The following is a 27,494-nucleotide window of genomic DNA, read 5'->3' on the forward strand; positions in this document are numbered from 1 at the left end:
AACACACCCCTTTCAACTAATTGCCCAATTGCACAGCCTTAAGAGCGTGCATATCATGAATGCTGGGTCTTGTTTGTTTTCTGACAATCTACTGAACCTACTGGTAACTTGTTTGCCACGTAGCAATAAAAAATATACTAAAAACCTTGATTATTCTGGTTAGTCACATTGTACTGCTATTATTTTGAACAATACTGTACACATGGATAGATAGATAGATAGATAGATAGATAGATAGATAGATAGATAGATAGACACAACAAATAGCCACTCTTTAAAGATATTTTGCTGTGTCTCAGGTTAGTCTTTTGTCTGAGAGAGGTTGCATCTTCATCGTAAATCTCCAGAATCTTTAATTACCTCTGGGTCAGCAGAAAAGCACACTACAGCACCTCGTTCATCAGCCAGCCCCACACACAAGGCCAGAATGAGAGAATATCACATTTGTTTTTCCTCAGGAGGGAATGCAGCTCAGCACTCCATTTTATCAACCTGAAGGGCTGGATTTCACTGAGGAAAACACACCATTCCCTGTCTCACACGTCTGTCGGTTCACATTCAAAATAAAGCGTATCACACACTGCACTTATCGCTGCCAACATAACTGGCATTATCACACACACACACACACACACACACACACACACACACACACACACACACACCCTGTATATACTGTATATAGGATCATTCAACAGATGCAGGTTTGCTTAAAAACACACACTAGCCTATAGAAAACCATTATTTAGACAAACAACATGTACAACATCTAATCTTCATATTCCATTACTGTAATCCCTTTTTTTCTTTTCTGTGAGATGACTTCACTTTAAAAATGGTGGGTAAACAGAGTCTGCCCAGCTTTTCCATGCCTGCAGTGTGGATATTTTTATGGCAATGAATATTTAATGTAGCTCAGTGTTGCCTGATATTGCAACACCTTTTCCAAACGTTTAATACAGAAAGTGTGTGACAATACAAGAGACATGAGCTTGCATGCTGTTAGCTAAAATGTTTAGATGTATAATGTTAAACCTTTTCAAAAATCTCATATATAGTGTACCCTTTTTTATCTTTTGAATGAGATGATTTCTAATTAGCTCTAAATTTCTGCCACATTCCTTCTTTCTTTTTTATGTGCACTTCATAAGCTTGCGATGTACCTCAGTGTTTATCAAGCATGTATTAGTGTTTTTAGAATACAGTGTGACAGCATCAGTGATTTATTAAGCTCTTTAAGGCTTCTGAAGAAGTTTTGGGGTAAACTTTAGACCTCTTGCTGGTTGCGCTAAGCATTAGCTTGTTTTGTTGTTCTTGGCTAATGGAACTAAATTAGGCTGATGTGTCTTGATTATTCAATCTCAGCAGCAAATTCTTCCTTATTAACCTTTTCTTACCAGAACAGGGACATTCAAGGTGGTGAGCTGAAACAGAGACTATAGAAAAGGAATGGGAGAAACCATATTAACTACAGGTATGGAAATCTATTATGCAAGACTATTATAACAGCAGCCTTGGGGCTGTTACCAAGATATTCGCTGAGCTGTCTTGAAAGAAAATTTCTCCCAAAAATGAACATTTACTTACCCTCCATTCAAGATGCAGATGGATTTGTTTCTTCATGGAACAGATTCAGACAAAATAGTGTTACATTACTTGCTCACTAATGTGTCGTCTGAAGTGAATGGGTGCCATCAGAATAGGAATCCAAACAGCTTATAAAAACATCAAAATAATCCACAAGTAATACATTTGACTCCAGTCCATCGAATATTTTCATGAGCTGTATGTTTGTAAGAAACTATCTATCATTAAGGCATATTAACTTATGCCTTATGCCTAACAAAATACCATTATCCATAAAAACACATCCTCCAGTGAAAAAGTCCATCTCTGTTGTCTTCTCACATTGTTTCTCCTTGCAAACAGTGCTTGATCTGTGCATATCTCTCTCCTGATTCAGATGAGATGGATAGAGGATTCATAATTTAGCTGGAAACAGTTTGAATCAGTTTGAAGTTAAAAAGGTCTTATTGATCAATTAGTTTCTTACAAACATGCAACTTTTCATTTCACAAGCCATTAATTGACGGACCGAAGGCATGTGGATTACTTGTGAATCATTGTGATGTTTTTATTTGCTGTTTTGAAGAAACTCATCTACATCTTGTATGGCCTGGTAGAGAGTGGATTTCTTTAAAGGGACCTTGTCTGAAATTACTCTGTGATGTTTCATATCATTCAGTGTCGTTTTGACAAATCAGATGCATAACCTTTATAAAATGACTATTATGTGAAATGGTACTTCAATAGCTCAGTTGGTAAAGCATGAGACTAACAAAACCAAGGAACCAGGGTTTGATTCCCAGAGAACACATGCTGACTTCTAACTGTATTATTCAGATAAAACAGTAAGATTCAGGCTCGGCTCATTCAGCACTGCTGTTCTTGTCCCACAATGCAGCTCTTTCAAACGACAGTGAGGTTTAGCTTGAGACAATAATGAAAACCCACAGCGATGAGGGGTTTATTACTTTTAATCAATTCAGCTAGCTACAAAATGTCAACCACTTCACAGACTGACAGGATACAGAGGGAGTTTTAATATTACATGCGTTGAGGACATCAATCTCACAGTTTAACCTATGTGTCATTCAGGTAAGGTATTTATTCGACTTATAATAATTATTCAACATCTTAGTGATTTGGTGTGCATAGCTCTAAGGACAGAAGCAACAAAAAAAACTTTTTTTTTTTCTTTTTGTTATGGATTATTATAATTTTTTACCAATAACAAACCACACAGGGAAAGTAAACTAACAGGATACAGTCTTCTTATAAAAGTAAGGTCTCTCAGAAATATGCGCCTTTGCTTTACATTGCAAATGATTTATTTCTTTTTTCAGAGCGTCCAAAACCTATGATACAGTGAACAACCAGTCCCCAGCTTTCAGAACATCATTTTCTACACCAAACTGCAAATTCAGTTCAGTTGTCATTTTTGCAGGACCACCACACCAGCCTTATTTCATTCCCATCACTTTTGCATTATTTTACAACAAAGGTCACAGTCTGTAAATATATATCGACTGAAATGGTGGCACTATTGCAAACTTGCAGTAATATGGAACGTTCCACTGTGTCCTAATACTGAGCATGCTTTTGTCAATTTTGCTACTGCCATGATTTTTTTTCCCCCCGTTTTTTTTGTCATCTTTTTAAAACAAGTTTTATTTATAAGACGCTAAGATCTACCATTTGTCATGCATAACGAACAATTCACAACACTTGGAATGCAATGTTTTTACTACTACAGCTACAGAATCTAGTTGCACATTGTCTAAACAGTAACTGATTATGGTCGTGATGAGAGATATGAACCAAGGACATTGATTGTGAGTGCTTGATGTATTAATATCATTTGCAAAATCTTTTTTCCCATTCTTCATTGTCATGACAACATCAAAATAAGGAGCATGACAGTAGCTGAGTGGTGTGACACAGTTTAACCAAGACGATACTGAGATATATTGAAAAGGAAAGACAGCTTGTATAGCATTCCTATATAATTCCTCCAGCAAAAATTTGTTTTATATATATATATACACATAGGCTATATGTATACACATAAAAGTGGATATATGTATACATACATGCATATATGTATACAGGCAATAAGGAGAATAAAAACTTCACAAGTGAGCAAGAGCCATCGAGTCAGCACTATATACAACCTTTGGAAAGAATGATACAGAGTATAAGAAATCATTTTACGAGGACAATCATTGAAAAAGCTGACAGACGATACATAGAACGACATTTACAATGAGGGCCGGGTGATATGTGCATGTGTGCAAACCTAGAAGGTAAATACCATGATAAGCGCATTGCCTTTTGACAAACTGCACGGCTGGTAAAAGCAGGCAGACCAGAGGCTTAGCCACTGCCGAGCATCTTTGTGGCCCTCTGGTTGGCTTCATCAATCCTGGTCTTGTTGGAATCAGCCTGAAATAGTTCAAACAGTGCTTTATTAGCGACACTGTTTTCATTACAATCAAGCTATTATATGGAGTTGCAATATATATATAGTTAAAAATGTATATCAGGGTTATTATAGTAAACTACAAAAATATTATATTAAACTACAAATAACAATTTGTTACTTATTGTCACTTTCATATTTTATTTCAGCTAGTTAACAAGGCAACATTTCTCATTTTCATTTAGTTTAACTTGATGTACTAAACAAAAAAAAACTAACAAGAACTACAATAGTATCTCGATAATATGAAAATAACATGCATGCATACAGTATGTAGTTTTATTTTTAAAGTCGACATGAAATCAAAACTGACTTTTAATTTATTAATGAACACTCTTATTATCGATGCATGTTTCAAAGAATTCAAATCTTTGTCTTTTTATTCCTTTAATCAAAATAATAGATTGTATAATTGATCAATTTAGTAATTACCATTTATTCATGTTTTGGAAGTGACTTCATTTTTGAAGTGACAATAAAATCAAATCAGCCCCCTGTTTAATTCATTAATGAACATTTTTATTATTGGTTCATGTTGTCTTCTTAATTAAAGTAATATATGTTTATATAAAAATGAATATTTGTATGATTTATAATATTTAGTAATATTAATAAATATCTATTCATTCCCAATGACTTATGTTATGAATTCAAATGGGTTGCAAACAGATATTCATTTCAACTCTTAATTTGTTGTTAATTGTTGTTAACAAGAGTTGTAAAACCGCACTTTTCTTTCTTTCTTTCTTTTTTTTCTTTTTTTTTTTTTACAGGATTTAGGATTGTGTGATTGATCATTGGGAAATCCACCAGGGGAATCTGGCCTTGAGATTCAGTCCATACCTTCTCCATGATCCTGTCGATCTGGCGGTTCTGGGTGTCAATCTCGTTGCCCATATCGAGGGCCATGTGGCGCAGGTTACCAATGATGCCTCCCACCTGCTCTAAGTTCTCATCCATCTCATTTTCCCTGGCGTCATCTGTTACCCTGCATGCCACAAGCACAGCACATCGTCAATTTCAATCCACAAACGCCAATAATTTCTCAAATCTGACTACTTACACATAGCCTATCTATACATTTGACCTCTTAAGCTTTTTATTTGAACGTACGTTTATTTAATCTTTTGGCTACACGATCAAACCTCTCTCTTATCCAGCTAACCCTCTGGACAGAGCGTCCTGGAATCCGGGGCCTCTCACCTGCGGATGAAGCCTCCGCTGATAGCCATCTGTTCGCGCTCATCCACCACACGGGCGGGCTGGCTTGCAACCACTCCGTCCTGGTTATTTCCCCAGGCCTTGCTGCCACCGCTCTTCATTCTGCACAGAGTCGGGGGAAGCGTGAGTGCTAGGGTAACCGCACACTTCCATATCAGCAGCAGTGTGTTCACAGATCAGCGACAAACATGGATTACCAGGCAAGCATAACAGGGATGGGCTCATTCTCAAGGGGGTTTTGTAATTTGTAATGCTATATGACATATAACATACATGTACTTGATGCTGAGACACATAGCTTTCTAAAAATGGGGGATGTAAATACAGCCATTTCCAAGCCAAGAAAAATGGGACTCCGAGGTCACCTCTGGCCGCCCCATGGAACATGAGCTGTCACCCCTCTCAAATGATGACAAATAACAAAGAGCACAGGCCTTGGCAACAGACAACACAGAGTAACAGGACTGCCACATCAGTGGAGACAAGTGTAAATAACTTCAACAGAAAAGAAACTAGAGGAAGAGAACCACATCCTATCTTGCCCTTTCATTGGCCACCTCTCACCTTGTTTATGACTCTCAAATATGAATATTATCATGTAGGAAAGACAATGACAGACCTGTAATGCTCTGAGATTATTAACCCAGAACCACAAATGAATTAAACTATCAATTATTTGGTAATTATAGCCTCTTTTACACTGTAATTATCCAAAACATATGCAATCTTATCAAACATGGAAACAACCTATTATAGATTATTACTATTTATTGTTGTAGACATATCAGTGGGGTACTGTGATCATTTAGAGGCCAGGAGTGAGGTACAGAATAACACTAATGAAATGTAAGATTGAAAGCAACATTGTAATTGCCACTGCAAACAATTTTATTTAATAGTCTGTCAATATGCCAGCCTTGAATTCATTCTAATTGTGTCAGGAAAATCTTAAACCTAATTTATAAATGATAAAGACTGAATATTTAGCATGAGCAAGGCAGTTATTCATCAGCTGTTGTTCTGGCTGTGGGTTGCTGATATAGATTTTAGTTCTAATATTTCTTGATTTATCTAAAGAGAGATGGCCAAGCTTCCCACTGCAGTATTATTTATAGATGCGGACTAAAGCTACAATTCCCCCGGCTGCCTTGCCTCCATTCTCTCTCTAAACAGCATGTTGAGCTTTATCTAATGTGAAGGAGCAGTTAATACTCAAACTGGCAAACAATTCCTAAAATATTGAAAATTAGAACCTAGAATAGTTAAATTACTTTCCCTTTTCTTTCAGATAGTCAATAATCTACTGAAAATTACATTGATTTTAAAATAATAACTTTATATAAAAAAGTGACTGTAATTTTGTTAAAACTATTAACTAAGTTTAATGTGAAAACCTGACTGACCCAAAATTCAACCTCCCTAAGTGCATAGGTTCATTTGCGCCTCTGCATCAGTCTTGGATTTTATAACAGGCTGTAACACAAAAAACTGAATATCTGCACTCTATCTTTCTCTGTCTGACCTAGATCTCGTCTGCTCCCCTTGGGGAACCAGCAAAAGCATTGGCTCTCTCTACTGTACTGCGGCTATAGACTTGACTGTGTGTCCTGTTCTTTGCCAAACTATACCTGTCAACATGAATGAGACATGCTTGAAAATGTTAGATCATCTGAAGGACTTTCAGTAGGAGTCGGTCATCAGTATTGTTACTGCGCATTATTCATCTTTAACAAATAACAGCAATTAGCAAAAGATGCATGAGCATGCATTTGGCATTCAGGGACATGCTATTGCAGTCATACAGGCAGCATTGATGGATGTGCTTTCAAAGTTGTAAAAAATTTAAAAAAGCTAGTATACAGTATTGTTCAAAATAATAGCAGTACAATGTGACTAACCAGAATAATCAAGGTTTTTCGTATATTTTTTTATTGCTACGTGGCAAACAAGTTACCAGTAGGTTCAGTAGATTCTCAGAAAACAAATGAGACCCAGCATTCATGATATGCACGCTCTTAAGGCTGTGCAATTGGGCAATTAGTTGAATTAGTTGAAAGGGGTGTGTTCAAAAAAATAGCAGTGTGGCATTCAATCACTGAGGTCATCAATTTTGTGAAGAAACAGGTGTGAATCAGGTGGCCCCTATTTAAGGATGAAGCCAACACTTGTTGAACATGCATTTGAAAGCTGAGGAAAATGGGTCGTTCAAGACATTGTTCAGAAGAACAGCGTACTTTGATTAAAAAGTTGATTAGAGAGGGGAAAACCTATAAAGAGGTGCAAAAAATGATAGGCTGTTCAGCTAAAATGATCTCCAATGCCTTAAAATGGAGAGCAAAACCAGAGAGACGTGGAAGAAAACGGAAGACAACCATCAAAATGGATAGAAGAATAACCAGAATGGCAAAGGCTCAGCCAATGATCACCTCCAGGATGATCAAAGACAGTCTGGAGTTACCTGTAAGTACTGTGACAGTTAGAAGACGTCTGTGTGAAGCTAATCTATTTTCAAGAATCCCCCGCAAAGTCCCTCAGTTAAAAAAAAGGCATGTGCAGAAGAGGTTACAATTTGCCAAAGAATACATCAACTGGCCTAAAGAGAAATGGAGGAACATTTTGTGGACTGATGAGAGTAAAATTGTTCTTTTTGGGTCCAAGGGCCACAGGCAGTTTGTGAGACGACCCCCAAACTCTGAATTCAAGCCACAGTACACAGTGAAGACAGTGAAGCATGGAGGTGCAAGCATCATGATATGGGCATGTTTCTCCTACTATGGTGTTGGGCCTATTTATTGCATACCAGGGATCATGGATCAGTTTGCATATGTTAAAATACTTGAAGAGGTCATGTTGCCCTATGCTGAAGAGGACATGCCCTTGAAATGGTTGTTTCAACAAGACAATGACCCAAAACACACTAGTAAACGGGCAAAGTCTTGGTTCCAAACCAACAAAATTAATGTTATGGAGTGGCCAGCCCAATCTCCAGACCTTAATCCAATTGAGAACTTGTGGGGTGATATCAAAAATGCTGTTTCTGAAGCAAAACCAAGAAATGTGAATTAATTGTGGAATGTTGTTAAAGAATCATGGAGTGGAATAACAGCTGAGAGGTGCCACAAGTTGGTTGACTCCATGCCACACAGATGTCAAGCAGTTTTAAAAAACTGTGGTCATACAACTAAATATTAGTTTAGTGATTCACAGGATTGCTAAATCCCAGAAAAAAAAAATGTTTGTACAAAATAGTTTTGAGTTTGTACAGTCAAAGGTAGACACTGCTATTTTTTTGAACACACCCCTTTCAACGAATTGCCCAATTGCACAGCCTTAAGAGCGTGCATATCATGAATGCTGGGTCTTGTTTGTTTTCTGACAATCTACTGAACCTACTGGTAACTTGTTTGCCACGTAGCAATAAAAAATATACTAAAAACCTTAATTATTCTGGTTAGTCACATTGTACTGCTATTATTTTGAACAAAACTGTAGGCCTATGCATGTACATTTTCAAGCAGATACATTTAAATATATATATATATATATATATATATATATATATATATATATATATATATATATATATATATATATATATATATATTATCTTGTGTGTGTGAGTTGCTCTGTCATTTTGAGTCGTTTTGAACAAGAAACATTTTTTTGTTTTATGCGCTGAATTAAGCGTTTGATATAAATTGTTGACGATTTGTAATCATTCAAATGGTGGCTGTCATTACAAAAATTTCCTCTAGCTATTACAAAAAAAATAAAAATGTTTTATTTAATTTAATTTTAATTATAAGATTTATACATCAAACACAAATTAAATAACAGTTTAGATCAAATATAGAGCACTTTAAAAATTGATTGCAGATTTTAGAGACAACACTTTTCGTTATTTTTTCTAGATATTAATCTAAAATCGTCTGAATTGTTTTTCTAAGGTAATGTCACGTGACATGTTTTTTGTTTTATTTATGTCTCTTCGTAGTTAAAACACAGATAGCATGACAGGTGGTGCATTTCAGTAAGCTTTACTATATCTTTTTATTGTATCCTATGATGTTCATTCATGTTTTCATCTTATAATTAGTATAATTCGTCTTATAATTAATGTTAGAATAAGAAGCTAACCGTTTGCTCGTGCTGAGCCAGTTGCGATCTCACACGTTAATTAGCACCAAAACACCATTTATTATGTAAATTCGTTATAAAATTGGCATAATTTAAAGTCTTAATTTTAAAATTATGAGTGCGTCACGTATGAGTTATGTTCACTAATCTATTAAGTTATGGCTGGATAGTAACAATAATTTATCAAATAAAATACTTAAGTTGGTCAAAAATACATGTAGGCTATAACTGACTTTTCTTTAAGTTTTTTTTAATGAACATGTATTGGACTACATTTAGTGACTTATCTCAACTTTGGCACATCCATGCAGTTTAAGTTGGTTTAACATTTATTAATACCTTGATTTTAAAAGAAGGGTGACGTTGGGTTGTGCAGCATGCCTTATATTCACATATTCCATAGATAAACTGTCTATCAAAAGCAATTTGGCTGCTGTACTTCTGTGAGCATGTGTGACCATGCCTTATGCTCACTTTCTGTGTTAAGGATCATGGGTAACGTTAGTGAACATGGCAAGCCACCCTGTGCATGCCTGACTATAGGGATACAGGCCCCTCAGTAAGATTTATTTTTAGACAGGCAGGCAGGAAGGCAGGCAGGCAAGCAGCACCTACTTGTTACATGGACAGGAACAAAGACCACAGAATTTTCCTAGATCGTTCAAATTCTTTTCTGCATCCTTCATGTCCTTATTGATTTGGTCCATTCCCTCCTCGATGCGTTCCAGTTGCTCTGATTAAACAACAAGTAATTTATCCCCCACAGAACGAGAGCAGGTGTCAGGAAAATAAAGGAGGGAGGAAAGAAAGAGGAAAGAGAGGACAAAGAAGAGAAGACAAAACTTCAGACAGTCACTGTGACAAAAGGAAACTTAAAAATAAGGGGGGAAAAAAAAAACGGACGCCACCACATACGTAAGAACCTTCTGCCACATGGTCAGTACCTACTTGTTACACGGACATATGAAAAGGCCACAGCATTTCCCTAAATCTTTTAAATTTTTCTCGGCCTCCTTCATGTCTTGGTTGATATGGTTCATGCCATCTTCAACACGATCGAGTTGTTCTGGTCAGGACAAAGGGATGACAGCAGTGGAATGAATTCACTGGCTCTTGTTTTACAGGAAAATATGAAAAATGAGCACTGATGAACTGGATGCGATATTGCTCAATGCATCTAGAGGGGACGCATGCATTAGAGTGAACCTACATACTGTATGCAAAAAAGAAAAAAGAGTTCAAATGGCAAGACTTCCTCCTTTATTTATTTAGAGATGCATCAAAGTCAACATGAAATCAAATTGGAACCGATTCACGTAATACTTGTTTCTGGTCTCACTGTGAACGATTCACCTGTCCATGAATTAAAAAAAAAAAAAAAAAAAAAGTGTATTTTTAATAACTGTTTAATAAGGCCGCACAGGCTATTGAATAATGTTAACCAGTAATTTTGAAGTTTTTAAATTGACATTTTTCAAATTCATTTCTGGTATGTAGCGCCAATAAATAAATCAAGCCCCGTGCAAATTTTTTTCTCATTAATATCCTTTGTCACTGAAAATCAATCACATCTTGCAAGTAAAATGAATTGCAAATAGCAATTCACATTGACTTTCACATTTAACACTTGGAAAACTTCATCAGGTGGATGAAGTCACAGTGGACACAGGCAGTTCTAGCTTGATTTTGGTCCTGGCGGCCAACAGCAGACAGATTCTCCCATAAGGGCCACTGCAGGAGTGCAACAGTGTCTCTTTAATTAGACCTTGGGGCAAAATAAAACACTGCCCTGATCTCTCTCAAGGCTTTGTGGCTGTAGTTCACCGACTCATTTGCTGGAAGCTGACAGCCTCTTTTTCCCCTCGGTACAATGGGAGAGGGTGCGGCTTATGGTTTGTTTGTCTCTGTGTGGTTCGAGGATGATATGACTGAGGTGCTGGGTGACCCGTTGTGATGCAGTCTGGCGTGTTTATTGTGCAGACAGGGTGTGTTCCATATTGTTAAGAGGTTTAGTGAAGGTATCAGTCAAGGGAAAGAGAGGCAAACAGGGAATGGTTCGAGAGGGAAACAAGCCTACCACATCAGTTACTTTTGTTTAATCCCTGGCTTTTCAAGGTCCTTCCATTTAGGCAAAGCAAATTAACCTAAAGACGTTTAATGAAAATTCTATAAATTTTCATTTAAAACAAGGAATTGAACTTTTGATATACCTCATTCCTTGATAACAGCCTAGCTTAGTGTCACCTCTGGGCTGAGAGATTCGTTTAAATAAGCTTTAGTCCTCAGTTTGAGGGGATGAGGGAGTGAGATCTCATTCCTCTTATGAAAAGACTAATTACTGGCTGCAGACAGGGGGGCCCTCACACACAAGAGCCAATCAGAGGGCTTATAAGAAGTTAATACTTAAAGCAAGGCCAATTATGTCATTTTTTTAATTACACTAAGCCAAACAAGCTAACGTGTGCTTTTAAAGTGGGAGCAAGCTGTTTAGAGCCTCGTCGATTTATATTTGATGGCCCACTTTAACTTTTTTACGTATTGAAATATATATTTTTTAATGATATTAGCATTGTGCCAGGGATTATACAAAAGAGTATTAGTGCAGTTTATGGGAAACAGTATCATTTGTCATTACCAGCTAAATCGATCGTTGCTTTATTTGTTTTCTTGAAAGTTTATTGTTACAAGCTGCTTACCTAAAAAACGAATGTGATGGCAACTACTTTTTAAACTGAACAGTAAACTTGTTTTAAAAGCAAGCATTTAATGGACAGTTACAGTGGCCAGTCCTGTTTTTAGTAATACAGTATATCGAGAGAGAGAAAAATTATAAAAGAGGAAACGTGTTAGTAAAAGGTGAAAGATTTAGAGTTACTTCAGAAACAGCAGAGGAAATCATAATGACATAACATGACTTTAATTGCTTTATGCATTAATCAGTGGAATTAACTGAAGAAGAAAAAAATCAGAGATGAAGCTAAAAATCAATTTATGATATGTACTATAGTTGCTTATTAATACAAAATTATTTTAAAACATTTTAATTTTACATGTAAAGCTAACAGACATATACAATATTATATTTTTTTATGTGCCAAGAATGCATGAAAATTCTCATCTAAAATACATCCACACTTACCTCCCTGCTCATCCAGCATAACCAAAGTCCTGATACCAGCATCTTTACTCTATGCATCGAGAGCCATGGAGAAGAAGCGTGGAAAATAGGATGAAACACATGGAAAACAAAGTGGAGAATAAAGGACATAAAAAAAGAGGTGAGGTTCAGCACACAAAATACAAGGCTCATTCCAGAAGCAGTCTACAGGGAAACCTTCAGGCTGTACTGGTGACATTTTAAATTGCATAATGTTCTCCTCCTTTATCTTAGACTAAATAAGCAGACTCTGATTACTGTGGAGCATACAGCTCTGATCAATATCGTTTGTAAATGCACTCTCTATGCTAATGTGAGACAGAATCTATCGAGAGCCTTTTCTGAACTTTCGTGGGTTGAGAATTCACATTTAGACAATAATAAAATCAATCAATGAAATTCTGCTGAAAAATGGCAACAATGAATTGAACCCACTTTTTTTGTTTAGAAGAATAAATGGGTGTTGGAGTACAGCCAAATATTTAGGCAATGCAACAAATATAGTGGGATCTCATTGAAGGTGCTATACAGAACAAGCGATGCGTTTTCATTTCTCAGATATTGAGAAATGATTTGGTTTGCCCATTAACATCACAACAAATCATCTCTCACCTCATTAAAGCTTGTGAAATGAATTACACTCATACAGAGGACATTTACTCCTCCCAAACCTCTATAAAAAATTATTAGGGGACATTAGCACAAGGACGTAAAGGCCAGTAACGATGTGCTCCGAGATTCCAATTCATATTCTACTATAGATGTCATCCATGACGTGTTTATTATTTAATAGCGCCCTGAAAAGGTCTGCATTATAAATCAGCTCTCACTGTTCTAGTCTATAATATCTTTGAGCAATGATATTATTTGGTCACTGGCATCATAGATCTCATCCACTTCTTACAAAACATGACTTTTCATAAACCTAATGATGAGCGAAGTAAATTTGCTGTGCTGTTTTCCTAGAGTTTGAAACATAACAGGCAGCAGTGACATATTTCAGGAAGTGCAGCTTCAGCACTTTGAGGGGAACGGGATATTGATATTTGGGATAATCGTAAGGCTCGGTGGTGCATAAATCAGCAGGACATGAAGCAGCACCCCGCTCATTCCGGATGGGATCACAATGTGCCCTAAATGGATCCGTGGGGATTAATTTGTTTGTGCCATAAACTGCTGAATTTTCACGCAGCAATAAAAGCCTGGAACAAACTCAATGCTTCTGTTATAAATAATGAATGTGATATACCTCCCTTTTGGCCTAACGCAGGAATACTGCTGATCGTCTATAAGTGCCGAGAACATTGGATTAGTCTAGCTACAACATGAAAAGGCTGGTATGGGCTGACATAAGTAGTATCTTAGATCGATTGTGTCAGCAGTGACAAATTACTCTTGATCTATGTTTACCCTCCCTTTCTAGTTTTCTTCTGTCCATCAGTCTGTCAGCCTTAGCCTCAGGCGCCTTGTCTATTTTTTCAACTCAGAGGAGACTATCACTTCCCTGATCTGCCAGTAATGGTCATGGGGAGGTGCTCTTTGCAGAGATATGGGCTGCGATTATCGATATGACCTTGAGATATTTTGAGACTTCATCACAGTTCTTCCACGCAGATATACACACCTCTCTTCTCTTTTTCTCTTTAACACCCGCAACCCGTCTAGCCTAGATTAGCCAGAAGTCCAGTTTGTGCTGTGCTCTGTCTGCAGACCAAAGCTCTCGAGATAGAATAAAATACAAGTATTGATATGTTGATTTATTGATCTATTTTTCTAGGGCTGTCAATTCAACATTAATTTAGTGAATTAAATTTTTTGCTTTATATATATATATATATATATATATATATATTATTCTCATCGAGGATACATTTATTTGATCAACTGTAATATTGTGAAATATTATTAGTATTTAAACTGTTTTCTATTTTATTATATTTTAAATGTAATTTATTCCCTGTAATTGCAAAGCTGAATTTTCAGCAGCCATTTCTTCAGTCTTCAGTGTCACATAATGCTTCAGAAATCGGCAGAATTCAAATATGCTGATTCTGCACTCAAGAAACATTTCTTATATTATCATTATTGAAAAATAAACAATTGCTGCTTAATATTTATTCACTAATCTGATTAAATATATAATTAGCTTAATATTGAATACAATTTAAACCATGGTACTTTTTTTTAGGATTCTTTGATGAAAATAAAGTTCAAAAGAACAACATTTATTTGAAATAGAAATATTTTATAATAATGTAAAAGTCTTTAATGTCAGGTTTTATCAATGTATTGCTTCCTCGCTGAATAAGCATGTTTATTTCTTTCAAAAAATATCTTATGACAGGCCATATATTAAACATTTGTGATCAGAAAGAAAGAACATATGCATACACTGAGAAATAATTTTAACACAAATATAATAAAGTGTCTCTTTACCTCTTCCACAAGCTGCAGCATGCGGCGGGTGCTCTCCAGTGACTGTTGGTGGGGGGGAGGAAAAAGATGTTAAAACCAGAATTCATTAGGAACTGACAGAGAGAAAAACCTCCACAAGCTGTGTAGTGTGTGGGAGGATTTTTAACACACTTTAATAGATAAATAATCAATGGATGTTCTTTACAGCACGAACATACCAAAATATTTAAGCCTCTACAGAAAAATGTACAAGAACAAACTGCATTAGGCATCAGAAAATCATTCATCTCTCCTTTCAAACTTTAGATCTCAGGCCAGTATGACCACTTCATTTGTCTCTCACTGATGTGAAATGCCAAAAACGTTGGAGCTGAATAATGTCCTTCTTTCTTAACATTATGAATACCGAACACATTTCAACAGTATGCCATTTATATAAGTAGATCTACAGCTTTTTTTCACACAAATATCATAGAGTCATGAGAGTCTAGTTATTATAAATTCATATCTCTGTGGATCAGAAGGCTGGAGGCCATTTTTGCTATGTGGTGTGCTGTTTATGTTTTAATATTCTGCTCAGCTGTGAGAGTCATGAGGAGCTCCATCAGGCCGCAAACTCACAGACGCTCTCACACACACACAGCAAATGCTGCACCGTTATGTAAGGCAGATTGCAGGTAAACCCTACTGCCACATCACACACACACACACATTCACATATGGACAGAATTTACAGCAATTTATCCAAGCCTCAATCAACAGAGCATGAAAATGTGAAATAATTAACTTATATCAGTGACCTGGATGAGAGCAAAATTAATTTCATTACTGATTCAACTAAACAGATAACTTAGCAAATAAAATAATTAATTGTTAATATTACATTGTTTATGTTGTGCTAATAAACAGTGGCAATAGTGGCACTGATGCAGCTGTAACCCCTCTCTCCTGGGTCCTCACCGCCACACCTTGTACTTGCTCTGAGTGGGCCTTGAACCCGGGTCTCAGGCATAGGACGCGGACCCACTAACAAGGAGGCTAAATGACTGTAGCCACTAGCGCGTCTCTTGAGATCAAAGCAGTGAGGTTTACCTGCACAGCACCTACTCGCTGGCCTCCATTACACTCACCCCCCTAAACCTCACTCCCATCCGGGTCACGGCACCAATGTAACCCATCTCTCCCAGGTTCTCACCGCCACACCTCGTACTTGCTCTGAGTGGGCCTCGAACCCAGGTCTCTGGCCACTAACAAGGAGGCTAAATGACTGCAGCCACCAGAGTCGCCTCCATTACACAGCATTATGTAAAAAGGTTTTCAGTTGTAGAAGTGCGCTATTTAGAGTCAGCCATGATTCATTCGTTAATCTTAAATGATAACAATTTCAAATAATTCATCAAATATGTTAAAATTATCGTCAGTAGCAATATTATAATAACAATTGATACAAGTATTAATAAGTTATAAAAATAGAAATGCACTATTCATAGTAAGTAGCCATGGTTAATTAATCTAAAATACATCCATGCTTCACAAAGCTCCATTTTGGTTCCATAGTTGGTACTACATTTGTCTTTTGATTGCAACCAGTTCAAGTTTGAAGGTTGTTGTTCTTGTAAGTGTAGCATAATGAGAGGAAGCGAATGACCTTACCTCATCGGCCAGCTGGTCTGCACGTTGCTGCATGTCAGAGAGCTCATTGCGCATATCTGCATCTTCTGCCATGGCTGTTGGGTGTGCTAGGTGGAGCTGATCTCCAACTGGGAAGAGTGGGTCTTATATGAAGTCTGGGGGAAGCTAAAAGAATAAGACAGAGAAAAGGAAAACATTAAATGATGGCGCTCACTTGAATAGTGAATTGTGTCATCCAAATTTAAAAATGAACAAAGACAATATATCCATGCTAAACCAGTACTGTTTTCCTTAGAGAAACAGCCAGATACGTTAAATTCATAGAGTCATACAGCTAATAAAATCATTTCATTTACACATGCTAATTAAATGTCATGAAATGGACAGTAGGCGCTGTCTGCTCTTAAGGAGCCCATCGCCTCTTCTCTTGGTGCCGAGGTGCTGGCTGCTGTGTTAAGCTGATTAAATTCTTCCCTGAGGTTCTGGGTGTACCAAGAGACATTTGTCCCTGCTCTGTCATGGAAACTGAGCTTGACAGATATATTCCTGAAAAGACTGGCTTGACAGTTAGCAAGATATCCCAAGGGGTCTAGAAAGAACAGCTTGCTGAATACTTGTGAGTGTGTGTTAAACTGCACAAGCATGTGAGCAATGATGCCATCCTGATTCAAAGTTAAAAGGAAAACATGTTTTTACAAACCCTCATGCTCATATACAAGAGCAGACATTTTTTGCAATAAATAAATATATATTTTTTAACATTTTTGTTTTTAAGCTTGCTTTAAGCAGAAAAATAACTAAATTCTGTTTAAGAACAATGAATATAAAAATACATGGATTTATATATCTTAACTTATTCTTCAACTCAACCATACACAAGTATGTGAAATAGCCAATGAATTTCAAGCAGGTATTAAAGAGCGATACTGCCTCCATTAATTGTTTAATTGTACTCAAGCGATTAAATTTAACATGCTTGCCTGACCTTTTACTGTGAAATACTCTAGAGACTCTAAAGGCTGCAATATTACACTCCCATCTCAACCAGTAAAATTAATGTCAGCTTTTGCTTTCAGGGAGCACCAATCTAAAATTGATTAACCCATCATCCAGGCTGTGTACTCATGCAGGCTCACACAGGGTAATAGAAACATATTTGTGATGAATTTGAGTGTGGTGCCATATGCCATGGTGCCCTATCTGGTGCCAGTGAAACACACCAATACAGAAATGTCTCTCATGTCCTCGCTTAACCTCTAAAGAATGAACTCGTACAGATTCTGATGAGTGCATAAAAATGTCAGGTCAGTGAACATCATAATGAATTCTTTGTGGCAGTATTTCTAAAATAAGCTAAAAGTTGAGAACAATTTGAGAGATCAGAGAAATAATGATGGGCTAAAGCAAAGAGGTGTCTTGTTGTCTTCATTTTCTCATGCAAAACAATGTTGGAAAATTGTCTTAACTAGGCCAGTGAAACCTCAGGACTCTTGTTTTACTTCCTACGCTGTTCTTTACTACTAAAAAACAGTCTTTAAATTTGCTTCTCCCTCCACATTTTTTTAACCGAGCAAACATAATGTTATTTGCTGCATTATGAATATGAATGACACCATTAGCAGGCCTTTGCATGGTCGGTTAGCTAAACCTGCAGCAATGCAAAAAGCTAACATCAGTGCAAGCCTGAGAACTGAGCAAATGGGATCCTCAATTAGTGAACTGTTAACAGATGTTCTGTAAACAAAAGGTCAAAAGGTTAGGCTTTTATTTTATTTGTATTTTCAGTTTATTAATTTTGCAGTTCACTTCTGCTTTCAGGTTAAAATGAATGTAGCTCTTGCCTATATCCCAGGATTATTAATAATGCATTAGGGAGTGGTAACTTTTCATATTATTTTTTCCAGTGCACTACCAGTCATTAAATATAGAAGAAAAATGATGCAAATATGAAAATGCTCTCCTTTCTGCTTAATTGATGACTCTTATTATTTCCTGCTTGTTGAATGATGGCAGATGAAGTGAGCTAGTTCTAAGGCACTCAAATTCAGACAATGGGACCTGTGAACATCTCTATAGAACATTAATACATAAAATATATATTTGAAAAAAAACATCTAGACAGGGATTACAAAAAAATGAATACTGCTAAACAGGAAAAAACGTGTGAATAAAGTTTAAATTTAAATTTAAGATAGAACAATAATTGAACTCAATTACTGTCCTGGAATAAAAGTGTTACGATAATGGCTCTAAAAGCAGTAAACATAATGAGGCAAGTTTCTTTCTGAACTAGGCTCCACAGTATTACTTATTGACCATTAGGTCACTGTGTGATACTGGAAATTGTATGCAGCTGTATGTTTGTTTACAGAGACAATGAGAAGCTCGATGGTTCAAACACATGCTCTTTTAGAATTGCACGTGTGTGTGTGTGTGTGTGTGCGTGCTCACTCATCCTTCGACTCTGAGCCGGCTGCCATTTTGTTTTCTCTCTTGAAACATGCAGCCTCTTCCTTCACTGCAGCACTTCAGTTACTGCACAAAAACTGGCCTCCTCAAAAACTTAAAGCTTAAATATTGCACCAGTAACCATTCTGTTGCTGCTCTCACATGGTTTGCTAAACGCTAACTTCACTTGAAATGGAATGAACTTATCATGCCTGACCTCTAAATCTCTGAGTCAGGCAAAACAGACGTGTTTTACGAGATTACCTTTGAAATCGGGTTATGGTATTTCCCCTCTACAGTGTTATGTACGTTGCAACAGATTGACTCTCGTAGAGCGAGTTATCGAGCTTGACATGTTTCAAAATCAGTTTTTCTATGAGAATCCTATTGCACCAATGCAAAGACAGAAAAAATACATTTTTGCAATATGTTATTCATGCCTGGCAAATTGGTGCACATCTGAGAATGCCATCAACACATATACCACAATAAATCAACAGCATAGTTAGCATGGTTTTCTCATACCACCGGAAAGATGTAAAAATTAAAAAAAAATAAACAAAAATATTTCAGTATTTCTACTTCAAAATTTCACATTTAAATCAATCTGTTACTTTTTTTTTTCATTATTATTTGTAACATTTACCAGCAGTTTCTGAGTAAACATTTTCCAGTGTAATAAATACACGTCAACAGTTGCAGTTACATTTACTTGAACAATTATAAACAATATAAACTGCAGCAGGTTATGCATTTTTTAGAGAGGTCCCTGAGTTCATTAATGTTCCCATTTGTCTCCACCTTGTCCTTGATTGAAAACCATAGAGTAACAGAGGAAGCTGGCCTCCTGTAAACTAATTGCAATGGCTTATTATTCACAAGGCAATACAACCAGATGAGGACAGGTCTAAGCGTGTGGATTGAGTGGAGAGATTCCAGAGCTCTGCTAACACATGCCACTGTTCACACTCCTTGTACAAATCATGCATATAATATATAGAAATAGAAAAGTTTGTAGCAAAATTACTGAAATTCTGCTACCCAATAGGCCCAATGTTGTAATATTACAAGATTTCACTAAAAAAGTACTAAAATATAAAAAAATATATGTTATATGTTAAAATTCATTCATTTCTGTATTAGAGGCCTTCCACAACAGCATATAAATGGTGAAATGTTATTTTTAAATTTAGGTCTTACGTGGATAATCATGTAGACCATGTGGAAAATTCATTATAAGATAAAAAAAGTGCCCAGAATAGTATAGTTCAAATTTGATTATACTGCAGTGAATTAGAAATACTCCACCAGATATCTAAGGATTTGGGATTCATGGCTTCCATCTCATCTACAATGCAAAAATAAAATATTTAAAGAGTTCAGATGCAAAAATGTTCTTCTAAAATTAGCATTTTTATCAGGCTCCTATATTTATGTTGAGTTATTTCACATTAATTGCAAGAGTAAAATTACTGCACTTAAACATAGGATCCTGATAAAAATGCTCCAAAATGCATTTGATGGCACTTAGAGTCTTTTGCATCTGAACTCTTCATTTATTTTCTAATCCTTGGAATTAAATAAATGTAAGATAATTTAACATCTAAAAAATGATATTAAGATAAGAACACGTCTTGAATTTTTCTTACATCTATAGAACATTATTCTTCTTGTTTAGGTATACATTTTATTAAATTATGTTATATTTATGCTCAAATAAGGTATTGATTGTTTTAATGATGCTTTGAAACAGTAAATATAGAGAAAAGTGCTATTTCAAAAAATACTAAGATTATATTACAGATATATTAGATTAGATATTTACAGCAGGACCAACTTAAGGTCCTTTTTTAATATGTACATAGTGAATGCTGCAAAATAATCAACAGACCATAAACTCTCTAACAGAAAATCATTAGGCCTGTGATCTGTGACGGTCATTAGTACTGATCTAAATGATACATTCCAGTGTGCATGCGGCTGCATACAGAATATTCTTCCTTGCAGTTTCTGCACTACGCACTCATATTGCTGTTCCATAAACTAGAACGACTGCAGCGGTCTTAGAACCTAATCTATCTCCCCCGTTTACACTGGGTTGTAGGGTCTTTGATTTAGCGGGATCCAACAACCAATGCAATTGATTTGACAGAGTCCATTTCACAAGCCCATTTATGTTCAGCTCTTCAGCAACGGCATCAGGTCCTACTGCAGAGAGCCCTCCCTCCTCCCCGTCTGTAAACCTCAGAGTCAGACTCCCTCTCATGGGAAGCCCCAGGATGGATTTATAAACAACACGGCCATTAAAGCAGACACTGTGTTCCCCACCCGACACCCTGTTCCCTTTCGCCTCCCCATCTGTCTCCAAGGTTCTTGGCGAAATGATGAGTGATGAAGTGATGAGTTTGACAGGGCAAGGATTGGAGGGCTGGCTATGCAGTCTGTTTGAGTGTGACCTTTCTTTTTTATTGCAACTTGAAATGGTGATCAGAAAGCAGCAGAGGAAGCTATAGCGATCCTTTTTTTTCTATAGAAACAGACCCACTAAAAACAACAACATTCAGACTTTCTCACACCTGCAGAAGATCTGTTTTTAACTGCATTCCTTTGACATTCTTTTTTGATTGGCATCCTTACGTTCTCATATTGCATTTCCACAACATGTCCCTTTAACAACAGACACTGCAGAAAAGGCAAAATGCATCAAAGGCGAATTGGGTTCCAGCAAAAGTAATTTATATGAAAATCTCATAAACTGCACTGATGGTATCATGTGGTTGTGACATTTGTTTTGTTGATCAGACAGGAGGGGTGGGAGGTAGAAAGAAAGCACAGAAAAATGACACCTGAATGGTAGCATCAGCAGGTGTTAAATATTTGAGGAGTCATAAACAACAGACATTAAAAAGCAATTAGGAAGCCCAAAATCCAGGAAGCAGACAAAAGCTTTTGCTCAATAGAAACATGATAAATGGACTTATATTATAGAGGTGCATTTAGCTAAAATAAATAAAGCTGTATTAAATAAACAATTAAATTAAATTATTAATTAAAAAAAATATTCTTGAAAGCACCAGTAGCTGATTGAACAGAATAGCTCATGAGTATTCTATTCATACATTTAAGCTATCTAATCTGTTTTTCTTACTTCATTAGCACAATTTTTCTTGTATAAGCATAAATATTGTTAAACGTGCTCAAAATAAATAAATAAAATGGATATTAAAGGACCATCTAAATGGTCCATTTTCCATTTGTAGAATATGTATAATCAAAAACAGTGAATGCCACAAAATCATTTCTTGAATATAGTGCTTCATAACATATAGCTCAGCTACATTCACATAAAGTGTAGACAATAGAAAGGATTTTTTTTTTCTGAATGAGAAACATCACTGATTGACAATCAAAGAGAGAAAATACATGCGTTACTACTTCAACTATAGCAAATTTGTCTTTCTCCATCCTATTGAATGACTTAAATGAGCCAGTGTGTATTGTTATCAAATGACTGTTTGACATCTCAAACATGGGTCAGCAGTCAAATAATCCTGAAAAGAAATATGCAAACATGAAGCAAAGGCTAATATTGCATTTCCAAGTAGTGTTTACTATAGCATGCTACTTAATACTGAAATACGATTCCACTTTAATGGAATCAGACTGCTTAATCTTTACATGTAAACTGAGAAAGAATGAATCATCTACATGATCTCATCTGTCTGTGCCATGCTGTAGAAAACTTCATTACATGAACTCTCAGTACTCTGAGAGAGCTACAATTCTAAAATGGCTTCAGACTGCAGCTATGAGCAAATGAACAGATGCCATAACATTCGTCCAAATTGCTCACACTAACAGCTTGCAAAAGTAGCCAAATGCATAAAATGTCCATCTGATAAGGCACAAACATTAAGATGCATAGCAAAGACAAATGGCGCAGGTTAGAAAAGTCATTTTCATCATGCATTAAACCAGACATATTTTAAACAACTGCATTACTCGGGATAGCATATTATTTCCATATTGTAACAACCACAAAAATAAGGTCTTACAGTATATTAACATTTTCATGAACTAGATGTCAAATGCAGTACATACCACATTGCTTCAGTTCTTTCAGTATTATGTGACAAGTACAAACTACAGTAAATTACATCAGCTAGCTCTAAATCCTTTGCTTAATCTCATTTTTATTCATTAAGTTTAAGACTGCACTTATTAACCACTGTGACTTCTCAAAAATTGTGTTCTCAGAGAGAGGACAGCGTCAGTCCTTATGCTGATTTATGATGCTTCTCTTTCCGCCCTCAGAAACCTCCAGCACTATTGATATTTGCAGATTGTGGAGGGGAAACCCACCTGTGTGGGCAGAGCTTACAGGCTGAGATGTTTGCCATGAGGGGGCTTCTTTCTGCAGTCATTATGCATCATACAAGCTAATTCTTGGAGGTATCTTGTCTTTTCTCCTCTCATTCTCAGCCGCCCTCTTCTGACGTCTGTTATCTGCCTATTTTTCTTCTCTACCAACATTGCTCATCTTTTCATCCATTGCTGTCTTTGCCTTTTATGCTCTTGTGACGCATTTGACCATATTTTCAATCTGTGAGTGTTCAACCAAGTGCACTTGTGCAGGACTGTCGCAGAGATATCCGGAAGCCATTTTGTACTTCGGCCCATGTTATTGGAAGCTAGATTCAAGACTGGCCTCTCTTTTTAATTTTGCAAATCAGCTCTCATATTTGACCCAGCTGGTTCTTTAATCTAAAACAATTTTGTGTTAAAAGGCTACATGTAATTGGGAATATGAAATCAAGCACTTTACGGTGATAGTTGTATGTGTTACTGACAACAACATTGCAGTTTCCCGTAACAGGTTATTGGTAAAGCTTTGGGTTTTCTTTTTTCATTATATCTATCACAACATTTCATTGATAGAGTGATTAATTAAGACATTGAAGCAACCATAATAAAGCACTTCGCTGTCTCTGTGTCCAGATTTGATGAAACAATTTCCAGATGACACATTAATTGGTTTGCAGGATTTGTTTAAGTGAATGATCCCGACTGAGTTCAGCCATTTGTTAAAACTGGAATCTGTGAACATTTGCTGCTCAAAAATACATATAATAAACCTGAACCTATAATTTAGACTTTGGGTACAATTGTTCATCCTTGCATGAACAAGCCATGTAACAATCTACAAGTAGGCTATATTGATAAATCACTACATCTTTTATGATAAATGTATGGACTACTAAATTGTATTTACATTACATGTTATAAATTATATAATTTATTAAGATCAGGTATGTTTATAATATTAAGTAGCAATGGGAATCAATAAATCAGGATGAATCGTGTCGTCTTGTATCGCGTGAGTCACCACTTATTCAGGGAACATCCTTGCCGCCCTGCGCTCTGCAGTCAAGCCATAATAATCCGCATTAAACCATCAGATTCAACAACAGAAGCGTGCCAACCTGTCTCTCACAACCGCCGCGAGACAAATACAGACCGGAACAGCGAAACCCAATGCTCCGCTCATTGTAGTAAAGTATCATTTTCGTTGCTCGTATATGCTCAGGAACAGCATGCGCATTTACTAACCTTACAACAACAGAAGGATGGCCAAAAACAGTCGTGATGAGAAACAATGCCGTGGCTTTAGAGCAGGTGCAAGATGAAGGCACGTGACAGAAAAAAAGGAGCTCTTCTGCAGTATCTTAACATGCCCAAGTCACAGTGCACTAACTGGATGATTAGATGATATTTCGGGTTGTAACGGACATCCGGCTAATGTAGGGATTTTACGCGATAATACTATTGTGTAATCGGAACATTCTGCCAGCCAGAATGTGTTTTACACGTGAGGATGTGTCATAAGGCAAAAATGGTTTTGGGTTTGGGAGCGAAGTTGATTCTGAATCGCACAGGGTTTGGAACGAAAAGCCGTTCGATTTTTATTTTCGACACATGCTGTTCCGTTAACGGCTTTTAGACGCCAGTGTGGTTATAAAACTAAAATGCTATGTTATTCAACCCTGCTGTTGAATGTAGAGCGATTACGAATGACTTTTGTGAGCCGGTTCTTTTTAGCGAATCAAAAACGTACAAGTGTAGATCGATTCCCAAACCAATACGAGTCGATTCTTTTTAGTGATTCAATTATATACAGCGCGACGAGTGTAGATCGATTCCAGATCTAACGATTCATGTGAGTCGGTTCTTTTTAGTGGCTCAACAATATACAGCGCGACATGTCTGACTCTCATGAGTCAGTTCTTTATGACTCAAATTACAAATCAGTTGAAGCAGTTTCTGAACAGGAAGTTATTACTTTCGTCATGTTACTGTGTTATGTTGTTATGTTTAGTCTCGTGAGACTTAAATCAGTATAGGCCTGTTACTGACTTGTTGTTCATACGACAACGTGTAACTCAGTTTAGTTGTAGTCTGTGGTATTTTATAGCCTATGTAAAACAAATAATAATAATACAAAAATAGATGAATGAATGAAATATGTTAAGAGAAATTGTATAATTAAGGACAATTATTGTATTACCCTGCCTGTCTTTAAAAATCTAAAATGATCTAATTATTTGGCCAAAAAAGTCTTCCTCAGTACTTAAAAAACCTTTTATGGAACCGTGCAATTTCTCATTGTCAGTGAGGGTATCTCCAGCATTCGCCCCCGCTCTCTGCTCAAGCCCCCGCCCATCGTCCACCACCAGGAAGACACGCATTGATCATTACCGCTACCTCATCACCTACATACGCCAAGGTTGAGATGATTTGGTCCTAAAAAACATCTGCAGACAACGAATATAGCGGTTCAGTTAAATAAGTTTCAACCCATCTGACTTTCCCCACACTGATTTCTCTGCAACACACACATTAATTATTGACCACTCTGTCGCAGTTTACCATATTGACCTCCCCCACTATCAATCGCTGATCGCTTTAGGTAAATCCTCACCCGATGCCATCGAACCATTATTATTTAGCCTATATTCAGAGACATTTTTTTAATATATAATAATCGGACAGGCAAAGCAACAAGAGCCGATCTGGTTATAAAATCCTGCTGCAAAATAAAACAACTAGGCGTTAGTTTCGCTGTCATTTCAGTGATTAATGGCCTGATGCTGTAACGTCAACAGGGTCTTTTGTAAAAACCTGTCCGCGTCTCCTAAACATCTGGTAAAATCAACCATTATTTAGACGGCGCCTCTGCGTAAAACTTTGCCAGACATATAATGGTAATTCAGCTGCAGGGGCTGGATGTGAATTCAGGACAGAAACGCAGTGGAGCAAATGCAGTCTCTGTCCATGGTGCTGAAACGCGGAAACCGCCCACATCGTACCGCATCCAACACACGAGAACCACACAAGATTGTCCTTAAACCTGACATCCTCCAAAAAGCGAATCAAGGTTATATTCAAACGGACATTCAAAATGAAAGGTTAAGGATTTCTTTTAATTATCCAGTTTTCGCACTTCATTTTGACAAAAAAAATCCACTGTATCTCTTGCCCGCGCTGCGACTTCAAGGCAACCACTTTTTTGTCAAAACAAATTTAAAAGAAAGACAACAAACAATCGCATCAAATCCTTTCCTCATCTCCTTCTTGAAATAAAGCTTACCTGATCCCGTAGTCGGTGGACGACCGTCAGTAATGATGTGTCTCTCTGCGAATTTCAACAGCGAAGCACCATCAACCCCCTTCTGTAGGGACTGAACTGCTGCAACGGCAATGCGCGTGTGTTCTTCCTCAATGGAGAGCTGCTCTGCCCTCGACAAAGATGGCGTCCGCTTTGACGTCAGCGACGTTTAATAGAAATCTGTTGGGGAGGAGAGGCTCAAATCAAATTTAGCACCTGCCATGAAACATTGTTTGGCTGCAGCTTGCGAATGTTGAGATGACAAGAATAACAAAACCCGTCCAATCTAATTTGGTCTGAGTATTCCAGAACTTTTTTGTCTGTTGGGAAAAGCAAACATGAAAGTGAAACAATTGTTTGATGATGTACAGAGGGAACATACTATATCTTTTCAGTTTGTGGCATTTTCTCTCACATAGAGTAGAGAAGGTGCATTTTTATTTTAAATTAAATTTAGCTTTGTTTATTTAAGATTTATTCGTTAACTCAATCAGAATGTAAATATTATTAAAAATCCTAAATATGTTTTTTTAAGATTAAAATATTGCACATTACACTGCATGTCACCACTGCAAGCACCAGAGAATGAGGATACTCTCAGCCATTAGCCAAATGGCAGAACTTGCAAGCCAATCAGAAAAGGAATTTTCACACTTATACTCTTAAAAATAAAAGTGCTTCACGATGCCATAAATAACTTTTTCGTCTTAATGGTTCCATAAAGAAACTTTATTAACATCTGAAGAATCTGGTTCTTCAGATTATAAAAAGGTAAG

At 36.7% G+C, this 27,494-nt stretch overlaps 1 protein-coding gene across 1 annotated transcript; it reads right to left on the reverse strand.

Annotated features, from left to right (window-relative positions):
- Positions 1–2,519: 2,519 nt before the first annotated feature.
- LOC127984457 (synaptosomal-associated protein 25-A) lies at positions 2,520–26,864 on the reverse strand. The gene is made up of 8 exons (XM_052587101.1): positions 26,701–26,864; positions 16,626–16,769; positions 14,994–15,035; positions 12,540–12,588; positions 10,016–10,133; positions 5,246–5,365; positions 4,886–5,030; positions 2,520–4,005 (listed from the first exon to the last, which is right to left on the reverse strand). Exons 2-8 carry the CDS (start codon positions 16,695–16,697, stop codon positions 3,937–3,939), a joined length of 615 nt encoding a protein of 204 aa, XP_052443061.1. The 5' UTR covers positions 16,698–16,769; positions 26,701–26,864; the 3' UTR covers positions 2,520–3,936.
- Between the last annotated feature and the right edge of the window lie 630 nt (positions 26,865–27,494).

The sequence above is a fragment of the Carassius gibelio genome, chromosome B20, assembly GCF_023724105.1.
Source record: "Carassius gibelio isolate Cgi1373 ecotype wild population from Czech Republic chromosome B20, carGib1.2-hapl.c, whole genome shotgun sequence".
In the NCBI taxonomy this organism is placed as follows: Eukaryota; Metazoa; Chordata; class Actinopteri; order Cypriniformes; family Cyprinidae; genus Carassius; species Carassius gibelio.

Coding starts and splice junctions, on each gene's coding strand:
- LOC127984457 (XM_052587101.1), bottom strand. CDS start 16,697: ATGGCAGAAGATGCAGATATGCGCAATGAGCTCTCTGACATGCAGCAA. Junction 15,036..16,625: donor CAGACCAGCTGGCCGATGAG/GTAAGGTCATTC, acceptor CCCCACCAACAG/TCACTGGAGAGCACCCGCCG. Junction 10,134..12,539: donor TATGCTGGATGAGCAGGGAG/GTAAGTGTGGAT, acceptor TTGTTTAATCAG/AGCAACTGGAACGCATCGAG.